The 20,034-nt window shown below is 36.2% G+C and overlaps 1 protein-coding gene across 1 annotated transcript in view; it reads right to left on the reverse strand.

Annotated features, from left to right (window-relative positions):
- Window positions 1-20,034, reverse strand: part of ipo11 (importin 11) — a 146,665-nt gene that overhangs the window by 47,844 nt on the left and 78,787 nt on the right. Inside the window, exons 21-24 of the mRNA XM_037680985.1 lie at window positions 17,589-17,704; window positions 16,351-16,427; window positions 305-384; window positions 150-230 (exon numbers count right to left, since the gene is read on the reverse strand). Of these exons, the coding sequence (XP_037536913.1) occupies window positions 150-230; window positions 305-384; window positions 16,351-16,427; window positions 17,589-17,704 (354 nt within the window). The remainder of the gene's footprint in view (window positions 1-149; window positions 231-304; window positions 385-16,350; window positions 16,428-17,588; window positions 17,705-20,034) is intronic.

Consider the following 20,034-nt stretch of genomic DNA (forward strand, 5'->3'; position numbering starts at 1 on the left):
GACAAAACAAGCAAGTCACAGAAGTGGAACTTAAAAAGAAAAAAATGGGAATTAGTCCTTGAAAATAAAAAGATGAAATCAAGTTATTTGCAATGTTGTACTCCATAAAGAGTTTGATTTGACTTGAAAGTGGTCAGGAGGTTGAGTACCTTAAGGACTTGGACCTGCCCTTCATTTGTGATGTCCTTTAGCAGATCACAAAAGGATCGACACAATGATTCACCATAATTCTGTAAAAATATTAATGAAATTAAAAGTATGGAACAATTAAACCTGCAATAGAATATGAGTGTGTAACTCTCACCTGCAGGAATTCGGAGGCAGACAGGTAAATGTAGGCATTAACAATCTGAAAACAGGTACGGAGATTCTCGGAGCTCAACTCTGAAACAAACATTTGAACATCACACAATGAACGTTGCAAGCTTGAAAAAAGTGTTTTAATTGTTTGACAAAAATGGAGTGAAGTACATAAAAAAAAAAATGCTTTAAAAAAAAAAAGTTTAAAATGTTTTGGTAACCCCTGAATTGTCATTCTTCTTACTGTTTTTTTTTTTTTTTTGTAAATTAAAAAAAGCTTTATTAAAATGTAAATTTTAAAATTTGAATAAATATATTAAACATGGAAAATCATGGGCAGTTTTCAGAAAAATAAATGGTGGGAAAAAAAAATACTGCCGTGTGAAGTTTTTAATCAGTTTAGAACAAACAAGAAAGTGATGCAACAAATGAACATTTGCAGCAACGGCTTCACAAGCTGAGAAGAAAGTTCAAGTGGCTCTTTTGCTGCTAAAATGAAAAGAGGTTGTGAGAACCCTTTAAAAAGAAGTGCATTTAAATTATTAAGCATGCTCTAAGATCATTATCCTGGCTTTTTAATTTCTTCTGCTTTGTCTCCGTCTTTCCTTTAGAGGTCTGTTGCCTAAATTAATGTTAACACAGAGTGAAGGCCCGCAGATTAGTGCTGGATGGGACATGGATGTACTCTGAGTCGAATATCTGTGAAGTATTTAAACACATCCTGACACTACAAAGACTCACAAAAGTACAGACTCAAAGGTGATTAGTTATAATGCAAAATTCAAATAGGATTAACAACAATAACAAATAGAAAACTCAAGAAGACAGGAGTCTCTTGTTAAATCATACCACAAGCAGTTAGGACTACAGAGGCCCTGAAGTTTAAATGAACAACATTTGAAAAAAATGGAATTACATTTCAGAAAATGAAATTACATTTGAAAAACACACACAAAAAAAAAAAAACGGAATTACATAAAGCCAAACAGAAAGTGGCCAAACCGAAAGTGGTGGAAAAAACGGACATGGTGGAAAACTGGAAGTGGCCAAACCGGAAGTGGTGAGGGGGGCAGAATTACATTTCAAAAAAACAAAATTACATTAAGCCAAACAGGAAATGGCCAAACCAAAAGTGGTGACCAACTGGAAATAGTGAAAACCCGGAAGTAATGAGGGGGTGCGGAATTACATAAAAAAAAAAAAAATAATAATTAAGCCAAACTGGAAAGTGGCCAAAAAATGGAAGTGGCCAGACTGGAATTGGTGAGAGGGGGTGCAGAATTACATTTCAAAAAAGGAAATTACAAATTTCAGTTAAATATCTTTTTTTATTTTTTCATATGTTTTGCTACTTCTCTGTTCCAAATGTTTCTAAAATGTAAATTTTATCTGTATAATATGCCAAATTGTTTGTGCAAATGTTGACCTGAGGAGGGCCACTTCCGGTTTGGCTTCATGTAATTGTGTGTTTTGAAATGTAATTCTGTTTATTCAAATGTTTGTTTAAACCTCAGGGCCACCATATAGGACAGTTCATCATTATAAAAAGGCCATACACTCAATCAAGAGTAGCCTAAAAAACAACCACAAATCACTAAAAACATTTTGTAGGAATCTAGTAATGCATCGAGATGTAAAATGCCGTACACAGTTACACGTGGGATGATGGTGTGCAGAAACGTGACTTCTATGCACCAGTCTAAGACCATTGTGGTACTACGGCTCTACAGTAAATGTCAATTCACTCTTGAACCATCAGTTGTGTAATAATCACAAGTGGATTCTCAGAGAGTTGTTGCTCAAAAATAATATGTGATGTTATATACTGTACAGAGAGTGCACTTAAAATGCTCACATGTAAAAACTGGTGTTGGAGATGAGGAAACACAGCTTTAGTGAACTTGTCAAGTCATTACAGAAATTTGCCAGGCTAAAAATAAACATTTTATTTTAGTCCCTTAAACAAGTGCAATGAATAAGGGGAAATACTGAAAAACACCAAAAAAAAGAGTAAAGTAAGGGCCACTTTAGAAATACGGAACATAGAGAGGATATACATTTTAATCAAATTAGCAGTAAGAAGTGACCTAAATAATAAAAAAATAAAAAAAAAAAAAGTCTAAACATTGAAATGCACTTAAACATGTACAATAAAACAATTTCAAGTTATCAGATAGAGGTCCAACAGAGCTTAATACCTACAACTTTCAACTTACTTTAGTCAAAATGTTCACAAAGACGCGAGTTAAGAAAGAAATGAGACATCGCTGAAAATAACTGATGTTAAGAAAGAAGGATAAAGAGAAACTGACACCTTCATTCTGACACAACAGATACAAAAACCACTCCTTACAGAATCTGCACCTACAACTAGGACATCTACATGAATAGTTGTAAAGTAATAAAAGCTGACAGGAGGCAATTATAATAAACAAAAAAAATTGCTGCATTCATAAAAGCTGATGGTGTAGCCAACACTGCACTCTGATAAAAAATAGTATTGGCATACACACACGCACGCACACTGTTGGAGTCAGCCTCCCCACCATCACAGACATCTACACCTCGAGATGCAGGAAGAGGACCACCTGCATCATGAAGGACCCCACTCATCCAGCACACACACTTTTTGCCCTGCTCCTCTCAGGAAGGAGGTTAAGGAGCATTGAGTGTAGAACCACTACACTGAGGAACAGCTTCTACCCTGAGGCTGTTAGACTCATGAATCTCTAACTAGAATAATCACTGTGAAAAAATCCCATCATGTTACTTCTGATCTGTTTCATGTTACTGTGTTCATTCGTACTCATCTACTCACACAGACTCATGTTTGTGCTGCTGTTCAGCATATTGTTTTGTACTACTAGTGCTTAAGGCATTTTTAGTTAACATTTTTCTTAGCTCATATCTTAGATCTTCTTATTGTTTTTCTTTTACATATTAATACTTTTCTTGGATGTAACTGGGACACTGTGTGCACAATTTCGTTCCACCACATGTACCACATGTGGTGTGTATGACAAATGAAGAAACTCTGACTCTGACACACACACACACACACACATACATATATAAGTTTGTGTTTCTATTTTTACAGGGACTTTGGATTCACTTCTATTAATTTTTCATTAATTTCTATAGCCTAACCCTGACCCTTACCCTAAACCTAACCATTACTATTACATACCTAACCCATCCTCAATTCACACCTTAGTCCTAAACCTAACCCCTAACCCACCAATGGCACTTCTTCTTATGAGGCCCAAGCTTTGGGCCCCATAAGAAGCAGTTGGTCCTCACAATGTAGTATAAGTTGGAAAAATGGGCAAAGACACACAATTTCAGGACCCACAAAAACATAATCAATATACCATTAATTTCATAAATAACAAGATACTTTGAAAGGGTTAAAAAATAACTATTATGTATTTTTTTTATTTTATTTTTTTATAAAATACATAAATGTAAAATAAAAGCTAAAACACTACCTGGAAGGGAAAAACAGAAAAAGGTCACAAAGCTTTTTATTTAATAAAAACTAGATGCTCTGGGGTAATTTTTTAATAAGTTGGAACTTAAGGGAACAGAGTTCATTGGTATTTTCATCCAAATGACGCATCACTTCCCAAACTTTAGAACAAACTCTGAATACGCGAATGGTACATCATATTCACTTATAAAGGGAAGACCACCACTCGGTGGTGAGCAGTGATTGTGGAGCCCACTGTGACTACGCTAGTTCCTACAGGTGACATTAATGTTGACGTTCACCATATGCTTTCTCAAGCATCTGTCAGGCATAATAAAGTAATGGGGATAATGTATGCAACCATCTGCTATGTGGTCAAGTATGCAATGGATTCCAGGGTCTATTTAGTCAGCACATCAGCCTGTATGAATATTCAACACTACACACATTGTATAGAGCCAAATTAGGGTAAACACAAGCAGTGTGCCAGCGCACAAAATGAGCACAATGATGGATTTAAAAATCCAATAAGCAACTGTGCAAACATTTGAGCAAGCAGAAAAGTTAGAGTAACTTCAAATGAGCAGTAAATCTATCAATGTACAGTGTCATTTTCACAACAAAACTTTACGACTTCAGTATATGTACATGATGGGGCATTTTAAAGTGAGAAAAAAATGACAGTTTCAAAATATTAATTTGTTGTCCTTGGTCCTATTTATTAACAAAAAGTGTGTTTAAACTGTTAAAAGTGTTCCAACACAGTCATATAGGGTCTGTTAAGACCCTGTAATTTAGATCTGTTTTGGGTGATCCAAATGCAAGTGGTCAGCTCTGACTGAGTGTTCACACCTGGTGGTTAATGCGCACCCTACAAACACTTTTGTGAACAGATGTCAATTAGCCGCTCTGTACGCAAATAAATACACACCAGCTACGTCACACACAGCTGTCAGGGGAAAAAACAGCAGGTTTGCTGATGTTTCTGTAAATATTACAATATTACAAACATCTGATTTATATTATTATTTTGACATTAACACTGGTTAGAATTGTAAGTCAAATTTTTGTTGCATTTTCAGTTGATAAGCTTAATCATCATAACAGACAAAAAGAAAAGCATACAATCAATGATTAGTGACTTTACAGAGCTCTGTGTCAAAACAGACCACAAAATTTAACCTGTAAAAATAAATAAATTAAATAAATTAAAAATAGCCAAACTGTGCACTGACTGCTGTCAGCTGTTTTACACAGCTTCACTAGGAACACAACATCAGTGCTGTGTTTGATTAGTTCCGTTCAATGTGACGTCATGTTGCTCAGACTGTTGTCCTGTGACAGACACAGCACATTAAAAGACCAGTACAATCAGTTCTAAAACAATAGAAACAAACAGACAAGAAACTCACCACACTGAGTTTTGGTAATCCATTCTGATTATTAAAGTCCAACAAAACAAACATTTTCATTAAGAAGGATTTGATCAACAGTTCACCTAAGCTGAAAAAAAAAAAAAACTACCAAAACATGTTTGTGTCAGTTCAGCAGGAGGTCCTACAACTTAGCTCAGGATTGAGTTTAGATCATAGACATATCAAAATACTAGGCCAAGTATCATTAATGGAAACTGAAGCCATCAGGAACTGTTTGAAGTTGCCATGTTGTATTTTTGGGACTCGTGTCTGTACACTATTGATGTAAGGCCTTTAGCTTGGGTACTACCCCATGGTGTCACAGAGGCTTTCGCTTATTCATTCAACCTTTATTTATACAGGTTAGTCTCATTGAGCAACGGAAACTCATTTACAAGAGAGACCCGTTTTAAAAAAAGAACACAGATGACAACAGCAGGCAATCATAAAAAAAACAACATATAAAATGAAAAGTAAATAGAAGAAATTATATAAAAACGAAACAAAAACAGAGACGAAACGTTTCTACATTTTTTTGTTGTTTTGCTTTGTTTTGTTTTTTTTTTGAATGTCCAGAGGACCAGATTTAACTTTTTTAGATTTTTCTACCTGGATTATTGAGCATGCATCAGGAAAAACATTTACATTATAAACCGGTGTAAAATACTAAAAACAGGAACATGTCTGCGTTGGTTTTGACCATGAACTTAGCAGTTGTTTAAAATCCCTTAGAGAGGTCAAGGTCGAGAGCTTCAGATCTTTTTGCAAGGTGTTACAGGTTACAGGAGCAGAGTAAGATAAGGCCCTTTTGCCAAGTTTGGTCCACACTGCAAGTAGTTGTGTCCTGAGAGTGCAAACTGTAGCTGTATTCATGGAGTGACATATAGGAGGAGATATATGAAGGCAACAGACCAAGAAGTGATTTAAAAATGAAAATGTACTTGTGTGAGAGTCTGCGTGAAGTTAATGATGACCAACTGACCAATGAATACAGGGTGCAATGATGGGTATGGTAATTACAGCCAGTTATGAATCTTAGTGCACCATGATAGACAGCATCCAACATCTGCAAGGTGCTTGCAGGAGCATTCATGTAAATAATTTCACCATAGTCAATGGAGGGAAGGAATGTAGCAGTTACAAGGTGTTTCCTAGTGTTCAGAGTTAGACAGGAGCTATTTCTAAAAAAGAAACCCAGTTTTACTTTCAATTTCTTTACCAAGTTTTCACGAGGTTTAAAAGAGAGAAGTGAATTAACCAAAATACCCAAGTATTTATAAGAATTGACAAACTCAATAGAGACACCATTCATAGATAAGATAGAAGGAAGAACTGCTGGTACTGCCTTCCTGTTTGAAAACAACATCCCTTTGGTTTTGTCAGAATTTAGCACCAGTATGAGATGCAACAAATCTGACTGGATGATGTTGAAAGGAGACTGGAAAACCTTAGCAACTGTTCTAGCTTGACAATAAACTACTGTGTCATCAGCATAGAAGAACATGAATTTAATTTAAGAATTTACATTTTACGCATGAAATATCAGTAACTAATTACAGCTAAACATATTGGAAAAAATTACTGGTAATAATTGAACACACAGCAGCAATGAAGGCACTATGTCAATCAACAAGAGGCATAACCGGAAACAAACAATCTGAGGTATATTTTTTAAAATGTAATTTTACCAACAGCAATGTTCCAATTGCTTACATGGTGGGGGCAGAATTGAAAACTTGTAGTGGAACCATCTGACAGGAAAGCTGGTCAAGTTCTAGCTTCAAATTCCAGGTCAATTTCAGAGGTTTATATTCATATATCGTCTTTAGTTTGAACTGCAAAGCATTTGCAAATAAATAGGGTCCAGACCAGGTCCTAATTAAGACATTTTCAATATGCATCCAAGTCATTCAGACCTGTGTTTAGCACTATTAGAGTGCAATCAAATTTCTCAAGATGGAATTTAGTGACAAGTCTGATAAGCCACATAAGCCTACTGGAAAGTGTGTTGTAGTAACACTGTGCATGTTTGGAATCCCTGTCCCAAATGTATTAACACAGCTGGCATAGGCTAACTTGTATAATACAGCTGTACACCAAAAATAATATAAATTCAGCAACAGCACATTTGATTTCTAAGCAGGCCTGTCCCTCACTTCATTAAAAATGTGTAAAAAATATTTGGAAGATGAATTTCCTGAAGAAAAATTGCTCAAGCAAAACTGATTAAATTAGATAAACTGCAAGTTCACAGCAACAGGGATATTAAACCTCTGGTGGCTTTCAGTCTAGAATGAGATAAGTGAACTGCTTTCACAGAAACCCACCAGCGACAGCACCATCGACTCCTCTGATATTGCTTTGAGCTGAGATGCCACTTTTAACTCCCCAAAGGCTTAGATTGGCACAACTATGGAATGGGGCATTTTTTGAGTGAGTTAAGAATCACTATCTCTGCCACAGTAAAATGACTACTCTGTTTAAATGGTAAAGAAACAAACTTGTTGGACTAAAAATTTAATAAAAGGGCACATGTAGGTAGAATTATAACCCTGGGATGATTAACTCAGCAATAAATCCTTGAACTGTCTTGATGCATGCTCAATAAACCAGGTAGATAAAGATAACAAGTTTGCGTCAGGTCCTCTGGAAGGATTCTTCTTTGCTGAAACGTTTCGTCTTTTATCCAAAATACTTCTTCAGTCTATAATTTAAATTTGATTTTTACCTTAAACAGACCACCTCCACTGCCTCATCAACAGGAATGCACGTAAAAAGTGATGTGACATTAAGAGATAATTATTTCAACAGTCTACAAGGTGACATCCCTCACTTTATCCACAAGTTCATGGTGTTCTGTATGTGATGCTATACAATACGATACTGTTTGAAAATATCTGGCATCTCTACTCATCCCTTTAGTTGGCAGCTCAGAACATCGTCACAAGGACAAAAGGAAGGTGGATGTACAGTGGCTAAAAAAAGTATTTCTGTTGTTGTTTGACTCTCTAATACAACAGCCTAAATAATGCCAGTCTTTTCATAACTGCCAAGAAATTACTGTCAAGAAACGGTGATGTTTAAATACTATGTACAGTGAGGAAAATAAGTATTTGAACACCCTGCGACTTTGCACGTTCTCCCACGTAGAAATCATGGAGGGGTCTGAAATTTTCATCTTTGGTGCATGTCCACTGTGAGAGACGTAATCTAAAACAAAACCATTCGGAAATCACAATGTATGATTTTTTAATAATTTATTTGTGTGTTACTGCTGCAAATAAGTATTTGAACACCTGCCAATCAGCAACAATTCTGGCCCTCTAAGACCTGTTAGTCCGCCTCTAAAAAATCCACGTCCACTCCACTTATTATTCTAAATTAGAAGTGCCTGTTTGAGGTTGTTAGCTGCATAAAGACACCTGTCCACCCCACACAATCAGGAAGACTCCAACTACTAACATGGCTAAGACCAAAGAGCTGTCCAAAGACACCAGAAACAAAATTGTAGACCTCCACAAGGCTGGAAAGGTCTATGGGGCAATTGCCAAGCAGCTTGGTGAAAAAAGATCAACTGTTGGAACAATTATTAGAAAATGGAAGAAGCTAAACGTGACTGTCAATCTCCCTCGGACTGGGGCTCCATGCAAGATCTCACCTCGTGGCGTATCAATGATCCTAAGAAAGGTGAGGAATCAGCCCAGAACTACACGGGAGGAGCTGGTCCATGACCTGAAGAGAGCTGGCACCATTGTTTCCAAGGTTACTGTGGGTAATACACTAAGACGTCATAGTTTAAAACCATGCATGGCACGGAAGGTTCCCCTGGTTAAACCAGCACACGTCCAGGCCCATCTGAAGTTTGCCCATGACCATTTGGATGATCCAGAGGAGTCATGGGAGAAAGTGATGTCATCAGATGAGACCAAAATAGAACTTGTTGGTCTTAATTTCACTCTCCATGGGGAACAACCTCCTTCCCTCAGTTAGAGCATTGAAGATGGGTCGTGGCTGGGTCTTCCAACATGACAATGACCCGAAACACGCAGACAGTACCAAATATTAACATTGATTTTCACAGGTGTTCAAATACTTATTTGCAGCAGTAACACACAAATAAATTATTAAAAATTCATACATTGTGATTTCTGGATTTATTTTTAGATTATGTCTCTCACAGTGGACACCTAAGATGAAAATTTCAGATTTCTAAGTGGGAGAACTTGCAAAGTCGCAGGGTGTTCAAATACGTATTTTCCTCATTTTAGATATGTAGATACAATAAAGTTTACCCTGGTTCAAATCCCATGTTTTTTTTTTCTAAGAACCAAATATGGCCAATAGGCTAGCCAATTAAACCAAAGAAATAAAAAATACAAACAGGTTTAAATAAGAATAGGCCCTTTTAGTACAAAACCATATAGACGCTGTTAAACTGACACCAAGGTGGCATAAAATAAAATAATCACCTCTTCTAAACAAAAGCACACAGACACTTTCATAACCAAACAGCCAAAACAACAGCTGTCGAGGTACTGATTTAGTTTCAGTAAGGACATAATTCATAGAGCTGGGCATATGCTCCTAAATTTGCTTTGTTTTTCAACATTAACTAGAAAATGAGCCTCACAAATGACTGATAACAGCCCATGAAGTATGTCTGATGTTAGATGGGGACCACAGCTACAGCTCTAAACTTTAAAACAAATTTCTGCTTCAACAGTATAATGTGAACGACAAAACTGAGAAAAATAAAGAGATTAAAGTAAAGCAGAAACAAAATCTCCAGATTTGTGTGTATTTGTTGTTATTTTTCAGCCGACATACATGTCAGAACTCTAGATTATGTTAAATGGCTTAAAATGCATTCAGCTAAAAATATGTTTATAATGACCCTATGACTGAGTTTTTATAACATAATGTGGATGATGTCCTTAAACAGGATATACTGCATGGTATTTTCTACTTAGGTTATCTCAAGATGTACTTACAGAACAAACAACAGAAAAGAATGGTGGGATTTTTTAACTGGAAAGTGTGTAAAGCACTTTTATTTCAGACTTTTTATTTATTTATTTCAGCGACTGAAATTAAAAAAAGACGTCATGCAACTGTAAAAACAAACTAGGACAGACTTCAATGTGCACGAAGGAAAACACGTTAAAAAGGGGCCAACAGAAGCGTGCACCACAGCTCAAAAATAAGTAAGAAATGCACGTGGTGTTGGGACTGACTTTAGTCTTCAATAAGTCATGTATGTGTACTATTGCATGAAAGAAGGAATGAAAAAACAAAACCCAGTATTGCAGATAGGCTCTGCACACATGAACGGACAGCAACATTAAGAAGGCTACAAATTTACAGTAGTGTGCCCCCTCAAATAATAAAAATAAAAATAAAAACACACATCTTGAACCTGCATTTGCAATTTAAAGAAACAGCAGTTCAAAGATTAATGAAGCAAAAGGATGTCAGAGATTTCAGGCCTACAACAATAAGTACAAGTCACTGCAACCTTTAATTCCACCTTTAATAAATACAATTCAAAAAGTATTTAATAGATATAACAATAGGTTCACTGCGTTAAATATGATCTAATACATCTAATTTCTGATAGCTATGATCAAAGTCATCTATTACAGTTGAGAGGCCTGAAACAAAAAGTTGTCTTCTAATGAGGTTGTCTAGATTGATCCATGAAGCACATCAGCTGGGCACTTAGCTGTGGGAGATTTAGCATGCCTTTAGTGGAGATACATGAATGAGCTACAAGTACAACTCTTGGCTGTACCAATTATCGCTAATGAATAAAAGGATGAGAAAGCAAAGTTTTGCCGTTTCATTTTGTAAATGCTTAAAATCCACCTCGATGTGGTGTTTTAGTTCATGTTTATACCGTCTTACTGTAAAATGTACGGAGACAGGCTGCGTTCACTTGATTACCTTTAAGGTACATTTCTTAACGTTAACTAGATTAATCATTTTACAAGTTCAAGTATCTTTATTGTGATTTGCATCATATGTGGTGCATGAGGTGGAACAAAATTATGTACTCAAGTTACACCCAAAAATAGCAAAAATATAAAGTATAAAAAAAAAACAGTACTGTATAAGGATCTAAGATATACAGTAAGATATACGCTAAACAAACTCCAAACGGTATGCTGAAAGATCTAAGATGTACACTAAACACTAATAATGTAAAACAATATGGTGTAACAACAGCAGTCTGAACAAGAGTCTGTGGTGAGCAGATGGGTTCGAATGAAAAAAGCAGCATGAGATAATCAGCAGCATGAGATAATCAGCAGCATGAGATCAGCAGCATGGACAATTCAATTCAAATCAGTTTATTTATATAGCGCTAAGTCACGACAGAATTCGTCTCAGGGCACTGAACACAAACATTCATACTGTATATACAAAATAATAAGTTAACACTATTTATATGAGGAGCAGACTGCTTTGAATTTAACTCCATCGCAGAACTTTCATGTTGCGCAAGCATGAAAGCAACAGTGGAAAGAAAAAACTCCCTCGTGAGGATAATCAGCAGCACAGATAAGTCACATATCACCAATTAAAGTGGCATTAGAGTGATCTTTTTTTAATCTTACAGTGATTATCCTGGTTAAGGATTTATGAGTCTAACAGCTTCAGGGTAGAAGCTGTTCCTCAGTCTAGTGGTTCTACCCTTAATGCTCTGCAACCTCCTGCCTGAGGGGAGCGGGGCAAAAAGTGTGTGTACTTGAGAGTGCTTTAACTTTTATAATTTTTATACTACCTTTATTTAAAATAATAAAAGCAATTTTGATTACAATATGGTAAGGACAAGCTTGTGGACTTCTGGATATTTTAAGACATTTTTACTTTTATCAGCCAATTTGTTGACTAAAACAATCGAATCAAGTAACAGGCAAACCCTGAAATTATTTAAAGAAGCATTATTTTTAAGAGGCTTCAAGTCTAAAGTCAACACAAAGACAAATATTTTCATCATTTTTTTTTACTTTCTTAACCAATAAAAGACCAGAAGTTTTGTAACAGTCACTCAGTCTTGCAATAATTTTGTTAATCATTTATAAACTGCCCGTTTCAAAAACCTTTGCCAGTTCATTAGGTAGATTGCTTCTCTTTGCCTAGACGGTGTTTGCAGTGAAACAGAAGTGTTAAAATAGCATGGCATGAAAATAAACGAGCACTCGAACTCTATCATGTGCTTGCACTAATCGGTGTTATTCCTACTTACTTCCTGTCAGCACAAGTCAGTGCACCACATAAACAACAGAAACGTGTCCGAGTACAAAGTGTAGTGACAGTGATACAGAGTGTTGACTTAGTTTAACAATTTAGCTGCAGCAAAGCTCCTGACATACTAATCAGGGAATTTGCTGCGGCAGTTTAGCGGTGATGGAACAGGGCTCATTATCAGACAAACCAGGCCACATACCTGGCATGCCTCAACATCCTCCTGAGCCTAACTCTCAACGGCCTACATCCTTCCACTCCTCTCTATGAAACAAAAATTGAACAACTGGTCTCTCAAATAAAAAGCAGCCAAAGAGGATAAGTGACTAAAGATTGGCAAAAAAATATATATATTTTTTAAAGATTGTTGTTTTTTTCCTAAATTTTTCCCTCTCAATATATGTAAATAAATGCAAAAAGATTGCGTAACAAACCTCGCTTTTCTTTTTCACGTTGCTAAAAAGATTCATGTGAAAACCAGGTGCTAATTTGTTCTGACCTGAGACCAGACCTTCCAGCTATTATCTTTTATCACAGCAGCTCTGAATACTCCATCAAAGAATCGCAGTGACAAGCTAATAGCATTCAAGGCTATTATTGCGTTTTAAATGTGCTAAAGTAACTAGAAGAATATAATGTATTCCAAGTGGGATAAAACGCGTATAAAAAGGCAGCAAAGCGTAAAAAAATGTCCTGACAATAAGGTATAACTTTAAGGGGGGCGTATAATGAAAAGTATAACTTTTTGTGCTCTAAAGATTACATTTTAGTCTGACGACACAAGGGCTGAGGATGTGCCGGCCTTTTTATTGAATGAGCTTTGCATTTACAGCAGATTGATCCAGTCTCCTCATCTTTATCTTCATCCAACTTCAACTTCAAATGATGCTGCAATCACTGTATCTAGGTATTGGGAATTCAAAACGTGTTTGCTTTTGCTTTTTGCCTTGCCTTAAAGTCTAATCAGAAGTTATATGCTTGTAATAATGAAGCAGATCTACATTTAAAGATACTTCTCAACTCTTTACTTTCTCTGGGATGAACGGTACCTGGATATAAATGTTAAGTGAAGGGGTTCATAAATCTCCACTATAAAAAAAATGGGAATTCAGCCATAAAGAAGCAACTGTCTTTTCTTTTTTTACTCAGTTGTAGAATGTCTGTTGTGTTTTTTGGAGACATCGTTCAACTAGGAGTTTCATCACGACATACACGCCCAATGCACAGTCTTTGCGATCATAAAGTTCTGGGCTGTACATCAACAATAAGTCAACCACAAAAGAACCTGAAAGACTCATACACATCACAAAATTACACATCACACCCGCCTCACTGTTACGCACATACTGAAACCACAGACCAAAAAAAATAATCCATACTAGAGTATACAATATTAAAACTCTTTACAATTTTCTAATTTTCTGAGACACTGAATTTTAGTTTTGCATTAATTGTAAGCCATATTCATCAAAATTACAAGAAATTAAGGCTTGAAATATCACATATTGTGTAAAAAATCTATATAATTAGTTTCAATTCCAGAAATGATTGACAAAAAATTTGAACTTTTTCACAGTATTCTAATCTTTTAGATGCACCTGTGAGTTAACTAAAAACGGCAAATGTGAAACAAACGTTGACTGCAGAAATGTCCTCGAAGTGACTTTGCAGTCTATACATTAATCCAACCCAGATTCTGTTTCCATTTGTCACTCCTTTAAACCTACAACATTTTATCACTTCATGCATTTGACCTTCAAATTTCTCTGCTCTCCAACTAATACAACAATCTGTCACTTCTCCCTCACTCCATCATCAGGGACATCATCATCTAGTACTGTAGCGGTTGATTAGTGTCCTCCAAAAAAAGCTGAAAAATCTTCATCAGTCATGGAGATACAGGCAATTGCACCTCAAGTTCGTCAAACCTTTGGAAATCTTCCAATAAGATTTGCAATATCAGTCAGACTTTATTTTAGTTTTCCAAAACCTCTGCCATCTTCACAGGCAGAAGAAGATTAATTTTCAAACTATTTCAGAGTTTCTGTTTGCAATCATTCTGTTATCCCTTCTTCCCACGCAGCTTCAGCTTTCTCACAATTTTATTCAAAAGGCCTCTCGGTTACGATCAGTTTTGTCCCCTTCCAGCCTCCCATGTGTAATTTTCTGTTATTGTGTCGAAAATTTAATCTGACTAAAGGTGACGCTTTGCACAAAATAAATAAAGACAGATTGAATAAACAGTTCAATGTTTATTTCTGTTCAGCTGAAGATAAGGGACTCTTATCTTTTATCCATTCATGTCCAAGCTCAGTACAACCTCTCCTTTTTCGCACCATCGCTCTTTTAATTCGTTTCCACCTAGCAGCTCCTTGGTATGTTTCATTCAACTCTCCGTCTTCTTGATCCTCTGTAATTCCCTCCTCCCCCATCACTCCAATCTGTGACTGTCTTCCTCTGTTCTTTGATTTTGTGCTTGTGATTTTGTGATTCCTTATCCATACAATAAGTGATCCTACGCACCAGCAATTCCAGTTATACCACACAAGTGGCCATATTATCCCGAGTTACCTGTTATGTGCAGATACTAAATACGTACTGCCTCTCATAACACTGAAGGCCAAACACACACACACACACACACCAGCATGTGAGGGGTCCCAATGCTCTGAGCTGTGATAAATCATCAAGCAAACAGCTCAAACTGCAAGCCTTCATGGCTGCCAACAGTCTAACAGCAGTAGCTTAGATGTCTTCAGGCAGCAGAAACTGCCACATCTACAAGCTTTATAAGCTACAACACCTCAAGGAACAAAATTAAAAAACGTTTGTCACAACAAATTTTATCAATGTATTCTTCAACATCAGTGATGGAAGGTTTTTGACCATGTATTGTTTGTTTTTTAGAATGTTTAACATGAACTTGCTGTTCTTCCTTTTATTTTTTTTCATAAGTTTATGTCATATGTGTTTTGAACAATATGTGTTTTTTGTGTCATGCACAAAAAAAAAATCATAATATTTTAATTTATTATATTTGCATAGCCTCTGATTAGGCCTGTCGCGATAAACAATAAATCAATTAATCGCATGATAAATGAAAATTATCGACCTCATTTTCATTTATCGGCTTTATCGTTTTTTCAGGTCTCTCTCTTTCTACTGAAGACACTGGATGACAAAAGGCTCAACTCTGGTGCTCTTCACTGACCCCTCCCTTTCTCTTTTCTCTGTAAAATCCTTTGCAATCATCCAAAATCGCGTTTTCGGATTGCTAAAAGCAACTGAGCTGAGAAGCTAAGCTACAAGCTAAGCTAACAGACCGACGTCAAGAAAAAACCTCTGTCTTGTCGAAGCTCCAAACTATGGTTGAAACCCGTGCCTTTGTGTAAAAAGTTGTTTTTCTCTGCAAAAAGAAGCTGCAAATTTGTTTACAGATTTTTTATTAAAAGCTTTATGTGAAAAATGCTATGCTAAAGAGCTCAAACCACACAGAGCTTCCGCCATTTTGAGAATCGAAAACAAGGAAGGAAAGACAGCCCATGTCACGTCAAGGGGTCTCCCTCTCACTTTTCTTAAAGAGACACGCTGCTCACTCCCTCACAATCCATCCTTCAGTTCAAACGTCTTATACTGCCATACGGTGGTCAAAAAGGGTACTACATGCAAAACAAATTAACCAACATTTCTTCTTAAATTTGACAATAATTATTAATTATTGTCAAATTTCAAACAATATTATCGTTTATCGCAATAATTTCTGAGACAATCGCTCAGCAAAATTTGTTATCGTGACAGGCCTACTTCTGATATGACTGCAGTCTCTGCTAACTTTATTTATATGTTAACAAATAAAACTCAGAGCAAACTGTCAAAAAAATGAAAGAAAGAAAACTAAGAAATCTAATGAGAGCTTACCCAGCAAAGCTGACATGTTCTGGAAAATTCTGAGCAGCTCTGGGGTGATGGCTGGGCTGTTCTCCAAAGTCACCAACCTACACAATGAGAGGGAGGGGACAAGGAGGGCAGGCAAAAGAGGAGAGTAAAAGCGAAAGATGAGAGGAAGGAAGCTCAAAAGGAATGATAAAACAGAAAAAGCAAAAGGTTGCCAGAAAAGAGTGCAGAAGGCATAAATTAGAGGTGGCAAAAAAGGATAGGGTGAGAAATACAACAGAACAAATTACAGAGGCAGAAAGAGGAACATAGGAATCACAGAGGTGAAATACATAATACATTGCAAAGAAGGTGTTAAAAAATAATAAAAAGAACAAGTAATTTTAGTTTTCTGCTCAAACTCAAACAGGATCTAAAAATACATGTATTTTAGAAAGAAATACCTAATGTGTATTTGCCAGAGCTGTGTTTAGTTTAAAAAAAGAGTGTTACAAAAATCAATTAGACAATTGACCACTGATGGAATTCACTGTGAAATAAAAATTTCACAAAAAACTTCTCAAGATAATAAATAATGAGCATGCTATATACAGAAATGACATGCACAAAGAGGAATAAAACAGACAAAAATAAATGCAGGAAACAATGACACAAATTTTGTAAATAAAGGGAGCGCATGCAGGGTACTGCTATTTATCAGGCAGCATATAAAATCTACAATAAGATACAGCACTGATTTAGGGGCAAAATAAAAGATAATGTGGTCAAATTATCTTTAAACAAACACGTTTTGTTATGATTTTTGAAATGGAATGCAGTTTTTTTCTGTAAAAAGTTACTGAAGTGGCTAAAAATATCTCATTCCCAAAATAAAAAGATAAAACCAAAATTGTGAGCTATATAAATATCAAGCAATTAGTTGCACACGAGGAGTTTCTGGCTGTGAAAAGCCAATTTAGACAAGATGCAACAGTGAGCTCATTAAGCACTGCTTTTCCACAAAATGTTTGCATCTGGCTTTCAAATATGGAATTGACACAAGTCAGGTAGTAAATGAGGCTGATACGACAAAAGGTGGTTTCATTAACAAATAGTATCAAAGAGAAAAGGTAACAGAGAAAGACAGCTACAGCCATAGTATTCATATGTATGCATGTAAGTAAGGGATGGAATGAAATCGCTAAGTGCTTCATAAATTTCTGCCTCAGGGAGTTTTTTTTTCCTCTGTAACTCATGAATGTGCACTGCATGCTGATCCATACCAAAGCTCCAGTCCATCCTCTAGTAAATAGACGTGTGGTGGTTGAGACACATCAGTGCTCAGCTGAATGACAGGAAGAAGGAAAGGGTAAAGGTTCTTACTCTCTGCCCCAAGGCCCTGAAAGAATAAAAAGATGCAAGAAAGTCAACGCCACTAAATGCCAACATGACAAGAGAGCAGACAGGAAAGTTCAAAACTGTACATTTTCTTCGTGCTTTGTGCATTATTGAGGTTCTTTTGAGATCATCTGAACAGAGCAGTACAGAGGGACGTATTTATTAAAAAAATAAGGTATTTGTACAACAGCTCTGCCATATTGTTTCCCAGCACATGGGGTCATCTTTGACTGTGCATAGCAATTTATTTTTCAGATAGAAAACAAGGAACAGAAACAGAAACTTCCATATTACAAAGCATGAGCATCTGTTCCTATTTATAAGGTGCCAATAAAATTTGGTATTTATATCCAAAGTCTTTAATTTTCCTGCTAAATGTTTGCTTTAAGCAGCAAGGGTTATTTAGTTATAATGTGTTAATTTTATGGGCCCTTTTAAACCACCTTTTTAAAACAGTTTGAACCCATTAAGTTTGATTACTTAAGGGGGAAAAACACTGGGGCATAACTGCAGGAATTAAGTCACAGCTCATTTCTTGGTCATTTAGATGACATCATTTAAGATGATAAGTGTGTGAGTAGAAAATGGCATAATTTTCCTCCAGGAATGGTTCCCAGGCATAGTTTAAATTTGAAAGCACTTGTTTTACAGAAACATGTAAAGATTTAAGGAGAAGTAGTTAATTCTAAAACTGTAAATAGAGAAAACTGAATAACAAAATTCTAGTGTTAACAAATGCATCTTTTCTTTGATCCAACAATATATTTTAGGGATGCACGATATTATCGGCAAAGTATTAGCATGGTATCAGCCGATATAAGTGATAAAGGTAAATATCGGACAATGGCCATTCCATCAAAATAACTCACCGATATAAAAAGCACTGTTCAGATATATATATATATATATAAAGGGTGTAGTGGGTGTACTGAACCGTTTCGGTATGGCACATTTGGTCAGTCCACGTGTGTACTGTTTCGGTTATTTTTTCACTCATTAAATTTTATCAAATAGAGATTATGCGCCGCGGAACTAAAATTCCTAAGCGTGTTTCAGCACGGTGCTATTATCTTGCAGCATGCGTAGCATTAGCAGCCTAGCATCTCATTGTGGTCTCCCGTTGGGGAACATTATGGCTTTCTTGTTAAAAGACAAATGTAAATCCAAAGCTGTGTCGATGTTGTTTCACGGACACTGGCTCTGCAGCAGGCAACGTGTCTAACTTGTTAACGCGCTTGAAATGACATCATCCGAACATGAACGTCTCTTCTACATGCAAGAAACGCAGCTTGGTGCAAAGACCGAAAGCAGCAGTAGCATTTAAACAACCTTTATCAGGTAATTCAGATCAGTCCAGAGCAATAACACAAGCTGTAGGAGTTTTTAAAACTCTGGATCTATGTTTCTGTTTTTGATGTGCCGGCTTTAAAGTTATTGATGCCCGCTACGACATCCATCACGTCAACACTTCAGTCAAAAAGTTCTAGCAGCACTTTATGAAAAAGCTAAAACTGGTATTGTGAACAAGCCCTGGATCAAATTAAAGCCCTGTCCTGATGATGATGATGATGACCCAGAGATTCAACCACCTCATAACAACCGTTCAAGAAGAGGTATTGTTATTTTATTATTATCTAATTAATTTTTTTTTTTTTTTTTTTTTTTATATAACCTTATTAACTCATTTTTTTTTTTTTACCTCTTTGTGTTTTATTTCCAGTCTGGGACAAAGATAGCAGCTGAGTCTTCCTCGTCAGAGAAATCCACCAGAGATCACCTCCAGCTAAGAAGTCTGTGATGAGTGAACTCTGAACTTTTCCAGGGACCTGTCCCACCTGTGGGAGCAGGTCCAAGAGGTTGTGAGTAATGAGGCCAAATACAGCCACACTGCAAAATTAGCAAAGCTTTACCTCTCTATTCCTGCTACTGTTGCTAGTGAGCGGTTTACTCCACCGCTGGAGATATTCACTGCAACTTTTGGCAGAAAATGTGGACAAGTTTGTCTTTTTGGCCAAAAACTTAAAACTTGATTAGTTAGATTATAAACGGTCTGTTGCTGCTTATTGTTCTGGTTCTGACTGTTATTGTATTTATTAAGATTTTCATTACTGTTAGTATAGTTTATTTATTGTGCCGTTTATTTAAAATACCATCCAAATGGGTCACGCTTATTTATTTTTATACAAACGTATTGTTTACTTGGCATATTTTCAAAATAAACGTTTTGTAAGTCTTCATTTTGTCTTTTTTTTGGACCGAAAATTAACCGAACCGAGCCCTACTTGAAAATGAACCGAACCAAAATGTGATTTTAGCGTACCGTTACACCCC

Source organism: Nematolebias whitei, chromosome 8 (genome assembly GCF_014905685.2).
Source record: "Nematolebias whitei isolate Nwh7 chromosome 8, NemWhi1, whole genome shotgun sequence".
NCBI classification, from domain to species: Eukaryota; Metazoa; Chordata; class Actinopteri; order Cyprinodontiformes; family Rivulidae; genus Nematolebias; species Nematolebias whitei.